Raw genomic sequence first — 12710 nt, forward strand, 5'->3', positions numbered from 1 at the left:
AAGGATGCAAATTAAGGATTCTAATATTCTGCATTACACAGTCAAACAATGTCAACTGAAACTTTTCTCTGCCTCAAAATTTGAATGATTGAAATCTGCATTGATCAATTGACCAACATATAACAAAAAGAGCAGTAAAAAAAGTAGCTATTCTGAATTGATGTTCATGTCTACATCAATTACATTTCGAAACACCTTGGTGTAGTTACGAACTGTACTTCTGGAGAATGTAAGTTTATTTTGTTGCTTTTAATGAAAGAGAAGGAATTGAATATTGGGAAATTATATTCCTTGCAACCCAAAATATCCCTTTTAGATGCAAAAGAGGTGTGATCACTAAAATGTATATGACTAGTAATGTATGTTAAAAAGGTGAAGCACTGTCAATAAGCAATTGTGCAAGTAAAGGAAAATTCAAAACCGTGTTGTTGCACCATTCCAAAAAAAGAATTATCAAACATATTTTGAAGGCACTTTGTTCAATTTGAGCAACAACCATTTTTTGGGAATGTTGATATCAAACTACGACTGGCATTCTAACTATAATTTTCTGATCACACAATTTAGCTACCTGATAGATGGCACAATGGACCAAAATGAAAAAGGAGCAGAAAAGTTAAAAAATGTTTCCAATCCAATAAATCATCAATATTACAATAAAAGTGCATGCTTAATATGAAACAAAACTTAGATATTTATATTGCTAAGATTCTTTTCCTTCAAAATATGACCTAACAAATGGGTAAAATGTCTTCTCTTGATAAACGAAATTACAATGGAAAGTGTAGCAGGTTGACTAATATATTATTTTTACTGCCATGTTCTGTTTATTCCCGACACATAGACCTGGACCTGTTGGAGAGGATTCTTCCTCCCTTGTTAACGGATGCTACATGTTAGGGGAGGGACCCCAAACTATGAAGCATAAGGTAGCCGAGATCTCCATACCATCTCTAACATTTCTTGTGTTCCTTCTAGAGTCGCAAGACGGTTGCTTCACTCAATCTTCAGAATCATATAATAGTTGGTGTTTTTGGAAATGAAAATTCCACGCTGACGGGCCTGAGGAACTTTGTGATGCCCTTAAGAGCCAGTAACTTCACCTACGAGGAGCTGAAATACATTGTATTTGTTGGGTCTCTTGAATACATGGAGCGAGAATGGCAGTTCATCCACAATTTTCCCAAACTGGGGGTTTTGCCTGTAAGTAGCCTCTTTGCAAAACTGATTGTGTGTGGGAGCACGATGGCCTCTAGATAGTGGCTTGCATTGCAATGAAATTGATTCTGGTTCTGAAGCTTAAAAAATGCTTTTTGAATGCATGCTTTTGCTGTATTTTTTGTGAAATGCACTTTTTAAGACACGTTTAGGGCAGTTTTGTAGAAATTAGGTTTTGTGTGTATTTTTTAGATTGTTCATGTAAGTTTCCTTGATAATGTCACTTTCATAATTTATATCCCCGATTGTTTTTTAATTCTCTTTTTTGTGTTTTTTTAAAGGGACATTTTCACTGAATAACAGTAAAACACATGCTTATGCAATCAGAAAGGTTAATACCTTGTGCATAACCAAAATTTAGCAACACTTGAAAAGTTTGAATGAACATGAAACATACTGTGCTGAGCCTAACATTGTTGTTAAAGTTTTATTATTCAAAAATTAATACAGTGTTTCTGTGTTGGCAATTCCATACAGTGTCCTTACTAATCCAACACATGTTTTAACCATAAGCGGTCTTTTTCAAGGCAAATTGTGTCATCCTTTTTGCCAAACAGTATTAGCCTCAGCCGCTGGGGTACAATCATTGGTCTATTGTCAGAACTGGTATAGCCACCAATTTTTGGTGGATAAATATGTTAAGATTCCTTATTATCCTCGAGTTGGATGTACTTGATAGAGTAGTAATCTAAAGCTGGAAGTGGAATTGTGAATGATTATAAGGGGAATATATTTGATTTATTTCTCTTTTTTCTTTATCTTCAGAAGTTAATGACCTTCTCTAAGTATCTTAGTGTCTTTTAGTCAAAGGTGTCCTGTCTGGTACACCTTGCTGCAGTATGTTTGATGTTCATTCAAACTTTCAATATATTTCTAAGATGTTAGGGCATTCCCTCTTGAACACCAGAGTATGCAGCAACTTTTCCTACTACTAACTCTCAAAATATCAACAATACAACAACCTGACATCAGCGTGCCAGACCCTTGGTATGACCTATCAAATTATTTAGTACTTACCTAAACTTGCTTACCTACACATACCTTTTTATTTGCTCAGGGTTCCGTGTTGAGCAGATCAGATTTGAGGGCGGCAAATCTCGACCAATGCTCCATGTGTGCGATCATCTCTTCAAACTACAGCATGCAGAACTATCTTGTTGTAGAGGATGCAGATTGTATTCTGGCTACACTCAATATTCGATCCATGCAACTCAAAAAGCTTCCGGAACAAGGTGAGACTAATCATTAGACATACAGTAAAGGAAAGCTATTCAAATTATAAATTGGATCAGCTCTATTACAACTCTTTATTGATGAGGAGTAAAGGTCCTGGATTTAGACATGGGGTTAAACCATCTATTTGATTCAGATTTCACTATTTATAATGTGCTCAAGGCGGACCTAACCGTATAAAGGCTCAGTTGGACCAAAACACTTATAGCACAAAATTAAAGGAGGACGAGAAGTCACCAGGTAAGTTGCCCTGTTACTATTTTAACAGGAAGGTTTTAGAGCCTTCCGAAACTGGGAAAGTGTCTGACAGTCCCTAATCTTATTTTTTTTTTATTGTGCACATAGTCACAAAAAAGGACTTTTTACACATTCTTCAACAAAATTAAATAAGAAAAAAAACTGAAAAAGGAAAGATAAATTCACTAATACATCCTAATTTCATAATGTTACATCTCAAACACATTTTTTTAACAGTATAAAAACTTAAAAATAACGCATGTCAATTAAATGACTATTATAATCAACACATCTAAAATACAACCAAACGATTCTTGCTGTTATTAGATACATACAATCTGTGCAATTACAGTGAGATTTTTATAAGATTCAATTCATTCAGATATTTAAGCAGAGTGATGGATAAAGGAATCTCCTTGACAGATGGTATGCTGTACCCAAAGTCTTGGATGGAGAGCCATATTGGATTGTGAACAAAATGTGAGAAGTGTTTTTCTCTAAGGGCAAGGGTAAAAGAGCAGATCTTGTATTAACCCTTCTCCACACAGAGTACATTGCCCTGCAGATGGATCAAGTTTTAACCATTTCTGCTGTGTTACATTGGTTGTAATAAAATTAAATCGGAAGCACAACAATTCAGCTCTCCAAACAGGATCGGGAAAAATGATATGCTATTCCAGAGTCTTAGACCGAAGAAAGAAAATCTTCTGTCTCCTCTGGAAACAAATACTGAGCCGGGACTACTCAGCAGAAGCTGACCCCTTGAACGGAGTGTCCTCAGTGGGTTGTGAGGACAGATTTTAGTGCTTACGTACTCTGGGGCCAGTCCATTTACACACTTAAAAATCAAGCATGCCACCTCAAATTTAATGCAGTGCTCCACTGCCAACCATTGCAGTGTTCTATGAAGGGGGGAAACGTGGGGCAATCTACCAAGCCGGCCAATCAGTCTGACTGCCATGTTTTGGGCCTTCTGAAGCCTATACAATTGTTTGGAAGGGATGCCGATCAGAAGTTTATTACAATAGTCCAAATGGTTGTCTGTCATTCCCCACCACTGCTGCATGATCCTCCATGGGAATGAACAGTAAAACCCGATGGAGCATCCTCAAAGGAGTAATAGACTGGATTAACCTTAGCCCCAACCTGTGCTTCACCAGGTTCTCCTGCCATAGGTAGCCTAAGTTCTTGACTTTAGTAGCAAATTGAAGCTCCTGACCGAGGATACGTGGGCCAACAGATTCCCTTGCAGACAGAACCTGCTGCCTAGTCCGAACAGGATAAGCTTGGTTTTGGCTTCATTCAGCTGAAGCAGTTTGTTTGCCATCCACTTGTTTATGTCTTCCTTACAATGATTAGCCCTCATGAAGGCCTCCTGGATGTTATCAATTTTAATATAAATGTGTGTGTCATCGGCATATGAGTGGTAGCTTAAGCCGCTTTTCACAATGTTCAGCGTGGGTTGCATGTACAAATTAAACAACAGGGGGGATAGTGAGGATCCCTGCAGGACTCCACAACTCATTACAATAGGGTCTGAGGTATAGCCCACAAAATTCACCTGCTGACGTCTTTTTACCAGAAATGATCCAAACCATTTCATGGCCTGTTCAGAAAGGTTACCAGGCATCTAAATTCATACGTCAAAGACAAAGTTATAATTCAAGAAAAACGCTCCTTGAGACAAGAAATTAGAAAGGTCCAACAGTATAACATGGATGCCCTGATGATGCACAAATTTGTTAGGAAACTAAAAAACAGATACAGAAACTGATTAAAGTGATATCATATGTCCCACGTTAACAATGCTTGGTGAACACTATATAAAGTTATCAGGAATAATGATCTTAGAAGGATGTCGCATAAATTCAGAGGCCACAGGCTGCTATATGAAACCCTAGTGCTGCCAAGACGTAATCTTCTCTAGGAGAGAAATGCAGTGGCAAAACACCCTTTTACCTTATCTACCAGGGTCAGTTGTACCTTAGTTTTGATAAGAAGTACCTAGTTGGAGTTATAAACAAACTTAAGAAACCCAGAGAGCCCGGCCCTGGAGGCGTCTCAAATATGATTATGAGAGCTAATCCCAACCTATTGGTGGAAATATTACTGAAATTATTCAAGCAGATTTCCTGTATAGGTTGTATTCCCCGGTCGTGGAAACAATACCACTTTATTCCAGTGTTTAAGCGCAGTAAAATCAATGATCCTAATAATTATAGGTTAATGTCACTATTGATGGACCTAGCAAAATATTTGCTTTGTGCTTACTCTGAAACATCGAGAAGCGAACTGGGGATAACCAGGTTTTGAGTCATTTTCAGACAGGCGTTTAGAAGGGCCTCACTTACAATTTCAACATACTTATAGTTGACTCTCTGATTTGACAGGAGAAATCCAAATATTCTCTGCCACTTTACATTCTATTTGTTAATTTTGCTTCAGCATTCGATAGGATTGATCCCTCAAGATTATGAGAAAAATTGAATAACTTAAACATGCCCAGGCACCTCTTATATGCTTGCCAGCTACTGCACGATTACAACATTGCACAGGTTATATTGAACTGAATTGTCAACTCCAATAGATATTGGAAAAGGAGTAAAACAGGGGTGTGTTCTCGCCCCTGTTTTATTCAATTTATTTTTGTCTGATATGGGCAAGTGCCTACTGAATTCTAATAACTTACCTCCAAAACTGGGTGATACCAAATTTCTATACATTGCCTATGCCGATGAACTGGCAATTTTTAACACATTTGTCATACTCTGCAGAAGTTCAAGGGCTGTGATTGAGTATGCAAAGCAAAACAACTTGGTGATTAATTAGGAAAATCCAAATTTATGACTTGGAAAAGTAAAAAAAAAAACGATAAACTTAGTATCTTGACAACTAGGGGTAATATTAACAAGGTCTATAGCTATTGCTATCTGGGGTACAAAGTTGAGTCTCAGTTTAAAGAATTGCCAGTTCTTAAAAGAAGCCACACTGAGGCTATAGCGATTGTGCTACCCATAAGAAAACGTGTTAATAGTGACGCAGGATTTAGCTTAATCAGAATTGTAATGCTTTACTGCCAATAATTGGTCTCCAGTATTGCCTATGGTTTAGAGTGCTCATTCTCAGATTGCGAGCATTGGGCAAACATTTTGGAAGGCTACATCTGGCGTTGCATTCTGAGTCTCTCCAATGCAACCACAATACAAGCTATTAGAATAGAGCTTGGCTTAACCTCTTTGAGCACGGTGGTGAATATGAATACAGGAAACCTAGTCATAAAGATAAATTGTGCTGATAAGCAAACAACGCTCTTAATGTTGATGGACGAACTGAAGGGTCAATCCTTGTCCTATCGGAGTTTAGAACTACTAATGAAACAATTTTTGCAAAAATAGCTTAGAGTACGGATTGGAACTTTCGATTGGGTGTTCTTCTGGAATTTTTAAAAAAGAAATCTTTAGAATGGGCTTGAGCTCAGAATCATGATCATGTAGGAAGGTTGCCTTCCTTGAGCACCTTTTCTAAATTATATTTTTCCGATCATAAAGCCCAGAAGTATATTTACGGGTTCCCCACTCCATCCAAGTGGCATATGTTTATGCAGATGAGATTAAATAAGTTACTGGTTATGGCAGTTAAGGGTATATGTTTGCATGTAGCAATGGAAGAGCGAATGTGTCGCCTTTGTAGTGATTGTGATACAACAGAATCACTCAAAATGTATTCACTTTCTGTAGATCTATGTCAAAACATTATGTTAGACATTGTATTCACATGGCTGATGGATTGCTAGAGATACATAGTGAATTGTTTTGGCTAAATGGCTTATCCAGGTGCAGTCTGTTCAGATCAATTGCTATGGTTAAAGTATGGCAGGCCTTTGAGTATATACTCATCAACGTACATTAATCCTGTAGACTTTCTTTAAACTGCACAGGTCCTAATGAGGTACACATTTGCCTTAAAATATGGAATGAAAAAGATTTATTATATCTTTTGTGTATAGTGTAATGCCTTTTTAAATTTAAACTATTTTGAGAATGTTTGAATTTTAGTACGGGTGGGTGTTTTTATAACTCTTCTGTTTTAATTTGTATGTGAATAGTTATATATGAATTGTAACATAATAAAAAAGCTTCCAGACCTTGGTGAGGCTAATCATTAGACATGCAGTGAAGGAAGGTTCTACATTGGCAAAGTGGTGGGTAAATGACCTGAAGAAAAATAGGCAAAGGCGTCCCTCTGCGGGAACAAACATGGCTAAATGACCTGTTCTTTTGAAGGTACCCACTCGAGAGTCTGCAGCCACACTTAAGCTCATTGTACCTTTCATAGAAGGGACATATCCATTTGCATATCAGTCTTAGTCCCGCCAACATGGGCAGTCCGGCACCAAAATGCTATGACAATTTTCTTCTGAACAAGAGTACCAACAGCAACACAAGGCATGTGTTTCAGCCTTATTGGGTCTCATCAGTGAGGTGGAGCTGTGCCTCTCTGAGCACAGTGAGCAAGGGGTCCACGCCTGTATGACCATAAGAAACCTAAGGTAACTAAACCTAAGTCTCTAAAATAGTCCAAAAATAATCATAGGTGTCCCCCTGTGAAAACAAACATGGCTAAAGGACCTGTTTATTGGGAATGTACCCACTCGAGAGTCCGCAGCCACACGTTAGCTCACTGTACCTTTCATAGAAGAGAAATAGCAATTTGCATATCAGTCTTTGTCCCGCTGACATGGGCAATCCAGCACTGAAATGCTATGGCAATTCTTTTCTAAACAAGAGTACCAACAGCAACCTCAGACACGTGTTTCGGCCTTGTTGAGCATCACCAGTGACAATTTTTTGATTGTTAAATGACCTGTGACTCTCTATTCTGTAGATACCTGTCATCCAAATGTGTTATTGATCGTACACCAGTTTCATTGAGCGAGCCAATCCTTGTACACATCTGGCCACTTTTTATACTGATAATATAGATGTCAGTTATGATTCAGCCAACTGCCCTACCAGTCACCTCATTCAAAGTGTTCTGCTGACGTGATTGAGACACTCTTTACAATTTGTGAAGTGTCCAAACTTTGAATTAATGAGGCAATTTACCAGAGAAATTATTGGTGTTTTCTTTTTTATTCTAATGGATTGTTCTTGCCACATTTTCCCTTCATTTGTAAAAGCCCCTATACCTGGGAGGAATTATGGATTTCTCTTAATGTTGCCATCAACAAATACAATGCTCAATGAAATAAGGACTTTAATGAATGTTACGCTTTGGTGTATATAAACAGCAATCACTGGATCACTTTCTGACTTTGTTGAGAACTCAATACTAAGACAATTGTATCTTGAGTGACATGAATCATTGATTTACTTTCATCAGTGGGATCGGCTAAATTTCACTAATGTGGTTGAAGTGTGAGAGCAAGTGGACCAGTAGGGGAAGGAGATAAATATAGCAGTAAAGTTACTAGTTGTGAAGTAACCACACGTTTCTTTAATTTGAGCACAGTGAATTAAAGGAAAAGGGTGGTTTGATGAAGAATGTCACAGCTTAGATTAGAAAAACTGACCTCTGTCTCTCTTTGTGAACTTCTTGACTATTGGGATGTGATGAAATCCTGCTTCTTCTGAGCAGAGGGTCTGTGGGATGAGTTGGGGTATTGTGCAAGTTTGAAGCCACGGTTTAAAGACAGATGGTTTCTAGATTATATTTTTTGTAATCTGTAAAATATATTTTGGGGTTATATCTATAACTTTGAGATATGTTATTGTGTTATTTGTTTATAGTGGTGAGACTAATTTCAGAATACTGCCCAATAATGATTTCACCAGGGTCACTAACAACAAACAAACACTGGACTTAATACACTCTGAATAGATGGCTCATGCCCTCCTGTGTTATCTTAGGTACAATACCACATTATGCCCATTTGGCTATATTTCAAGATGTAAAGCATGCAATTGAAATACAACACATTCAGTCAGCATCTCGAAATAAAACTATTCACTGCAATTACATACACCCACAGAACACATTGAAAGGCTCAACTCCCACGAGTAATTTACCTTGTGTTTTACCATATGTGGTAAAATGTGAATTACCCCCAGTGGCAAATTAGGTTTACCACCTGTTGGACCTCAGTTTATGTGTTAACAATAATTCGGAAACATAAAAAAATGCTAGTTCAATTTAGTTTTACTATTTTAACTCTTTCTTTATCATTCAACGCTCTATCTGTGCCAAGTTCTGCTAAATCAATCTTGGCTTCCTGGCAAAAAGAAGAAAAAAAATACCCTTTGAAAAACAACAAGACTTTGAGAAGTGCAAATACAATTTTACGTGTACATTTAAATTTGAATCTCTAATGCAGCACCTAATATGAACTAAACTATTTCATCTATGCTACCATTCACTCCATTCACCACTCAATTAACTTATAATTACCTAGATAAAGCTGGCGATATTGTCCGACTTAATTTAGCAGTGTTCCAGGGTCATCCATAGCTAAGGTCCCTCGAGATTTTGCAGCCCATCTAAAGATGCCAACACAGGAGAGAAACAGCTTCAGCTTTAGCCCAGCAGCAACAGTCCTCTGCCTCCTTTTCAGTCAGTGCCGGAAGAGGAATGCCCCCTACTCTGCCTCAAAACCCTTTTTTAGGACACCCCCTGTCAATCTAGAAAAACACCTCCCTTTGACCAGATCCACCCACATCATGTGATTTCCTCTGTGTGTTTTCCTCATTGTGCTAACTGCATTGCTGAAGAGAAAAATGAAACATTTATCTTGCGCTTCCTGTTCAAGACAAAGCCATGTCTTTTGGCACAGATCTTCACATTTTTCAGCTTACCAAACAGCGCAGATTCAGCCTCAGTACATTTTTCGTTCATATTTTCAGAGCATTATGCATTTTCATCAGTCTGCATCCAGCTTATTTCATGAGATAATTTGCACTAAACGTTACTATGGGCATCTGTTACATGTTAAATGGAGTTGGGTTAATTAGTATGTTAGATTTAGGTTATTATTATATTTGATGCAGTTCAGCTCATTGAAATAACATCATGAAGCAAAGTGATCAATTTCTAGCATGTGCTCTGTGCATTGGCATCTATTTAATTGTGCCTTAGACTCACACTCTTGAATTTCACACTCTTGGCCCTAGTTTAAACTGAAACCCTTGCTAAAATGTGAATGTGAAATGCGGAGTCCATATGTTGAAATGCATACTCCAACACTCCCTCTTTTTTTCTGCTATAATATATCCCAAAATCTCTGCAGGAAAAACAAACACATATGTTTTAAAACACATGTGCTTCTCCCAATTGGATCTTCTCCCTCACCATTGTCATTAAAACAAACATCATCATTTTCATCTTAATGGTAAGTATATTCAACCATATCAGAACAATCACCATTGGAACCACCAGAATCACCAAACTTCTTTCCTCCAAGGTCCTCAATTGAACCTATCTGCCTCTGTCAGGTCTAAGTTGCTCAAAGTAATGTTATCTTTATTTAGATTCGTTCTAATCGTGTGTATGTTTTTATGTTTCAGTAAGAATTAAATATCTGGATCAAAAGGAAACCCATTTTTCCAAAAGAAATCAATGTTCTCCACTTTCCCTTCCCACAAATCACCATTGGTATGAAACAGGGTTAATCCCCCCAATGACACCACTGTATCTTTAGAGATAGATATGTAGAACATGTTATGCTGCAACTGTTTGACAATAAAAGAGCCATGATTAAGGTGAGTAATTGTGTAATTGTGTAATTTTTTTTATCTAAGTACTCAACAACCACCTATCAATCTAGCATGGGCTAATTCCTCAACTTCCGTACTACTTATAATCACCTCACACCCCTTAGACAACCCATGGTCTGACCTGAACCTGCAAATAGCATCTGCTGCATCAGGTATAAATGGCTTGCCTGGACATATATAATTCTGTTCCTTGAATTTTAAACAGGTATCTAACTTTGGTATCAGATATACATCAGGTTCCCATGTTTAAAATGTTACCATCTCCGTAGTTACAATCTTAACATATTTGTCATCTTGTCAAAAAACCTACATTATGTACCAACTTAGTTTGATAGATCAACTCTGGGGTGATAAACGGAATGCACAGTAGGAAACCCATTTCCATTCTATCCGTATTGATATATAATGGTATTGCATTTCCCATTTCAAATGCAATTCTTTCCTGGATTATCTCCACGTCCCTTTGTGTAATCTGTGCCATCATTTGATGAATGATATCAGATGACACAAAATACAGAGGTATATGGCCTTGAATCAACTGCGATACCGCATTTTGAATTTCCCGTAAATACTTTGTCAGAATGCTTTAAAATGGAGTTGCCACATTTAAAATATCATGCAGCAGACATTGGTACCATGCTCTAATTTTGTGGCTTGCTCATTAAGAACCAAAATTGTTTCATTCACATAACGGATCGCTTCTTTCTGTCCATCCCTGAACCCATCTAAAGTTTGTTGCAACTATTTCAAATCATAACTCAATTCATGTGCCTTGTTACTCAGTGTGTTTACAGATACAGTTTTGACTGTAGATATTGTCGTGCCCACCACAGCACCAATTATTGTCATCACAATTGTCGCCACTAATAAACCAGCCATCCTTTTTCCCCTCCTTTTTGTAACACTATATGACCTCATAAAAGTATTTTCTAACTGTAACATTATTTCCTTGGTTGCCCTCCTAGCTTCTTCTTTATGGGTTTGCAGCCATTCTGTCACTTGCTCTGATTTTATTTCTGATCCATTAAGGAACTTCTCAATGATTAAATCAGGATTTAGGTAAATATACATGTTCTGGTACAACAACCCTCTATTCCCTAATATAAAGTGTGTTGCTTCTTCCACTGCAATTCCTGATGCCGGTCACGGCTCTATCAGAACTTGTGCTTCCGCAAAAATGATACATGGAGCCAACATAGCTACTAACACCGACAGTAGCCAAAAGATGTCATTTTTTGTTCTGCTACATGGAAGCCAGTATTGTATTTATTGTTTATTTATTTATGGAGCACACCGGGAAGTCAGGCATCTGGGCGCTTGTATGAAATGTATAGTTACAGTTACACTAGAGTTACAGCATAACACGAAAGATATGAGATAACAGGAATATACAAGGAAACTTAACATTAGTATATACATGTGCAAAAAGGAAAAAGTGATAAATATATACATGTCATAGCTGGTCGTCCAGGTTATTAGAGTAGCGGTACAATAATATAGATACAATTATACATATCTTGGAAATATGCATCAGCGGTCGTTGGAGAGTAACCAATGTTTAGCATTGGTTTTGAATGAATGGAAGGATGGTGAGGCTCACAAGGTGTCCGGAATTGAGTTCCAAAGTTGTGCTGCCAAGACTGGGAAGCTAGATCCTCCCGTTCTTTTAAGTTTAAAGTTAGGGATTCTGATGCTATTAGTTTGTGCCATTCTGATAGGATGTTCAGATGTATGCTTGGTGAATTTCTCTGTAAGGTATGCCGGAGCTTTGCTGTTGAGGCACTTGTATGTTATTTAGTGTTTTAAGTTTAATTCTGTCTTTGATGGCTAGCCAGTTAGAGGATCTTCTTTGGTCGGATATGTGCTGACCTTTGGGAATGTCTAGGGCTGTTTTTATGGCATTGTTCTAGAGAGTTTGAAGTGTGTTAGTATTGTGTTTACTGGTGCCTAAGTAAAGTGCATTGCAGTAATCCAATTTCAATAGGATTAGTGCCCTTGCAATCGTGGTGCAACTTTTAGTGGTCAGGAATGTTAATTTGCATGTATAACTTGTTGCAGAAGCTGTTACATTTACTTGCTTGTTAAGGTTGAGAGCAGAGACTAAGTAGAAACCTAAGGTTTTTACTTCCTTGACGACTTTGATTTTAATACCGTCAATGGTGATGGATTTGTATTGGTGAGGGAGTTTGTTTAGTTTGCTGGTGGACCCAATGATTAGGAGTTTGGTTTTTCGTCATTAAGACATAGACCATG

The 12710-nt window shown here is 37.6% G+C and overlaps 1 protein-coding gene across 1 annotated transcript in view; it reads left to right on the forward strand.

Annotated features, from left to right (window-relative positions):
* Nucleotides 1-12710, forward strand: part of LOC138491456 (calcium-activated potassium channel subunit alpha-1-like) — a 1832603-nt gene that overhangs the window by 1601496 nt on the left and 218397 nt on the right. Inside the window, exons 21-22 of the mRNA XM_069617974.1 lie at nt 979-1203; nt 2276-2450. Coding sequence (XP_069474075.1) covers nt 979-1203; nt 2276-2450 — 400 coding nt within the window. The remainder of the gene's footprint in view (nt 1-978; nt 1204-2275; nt 2451-12710) is intronic.

This window comes from Ambystoma mexicanum, chromosome 10 (assembly GCF_040938575.1).
Source record: "Ambystoma mexicanum isolate Mex_15411 chromosome 10, UKY_AmexF1_1, whole genome shotgun sequence".
In the NCBI taxonomy this organism is placed as follows: Eukaryota; Metazoa; Chordata; class Amphibia; order Caudata; family Ambystomatidae; genus Ambystoma; species Ambystoma mexicanum.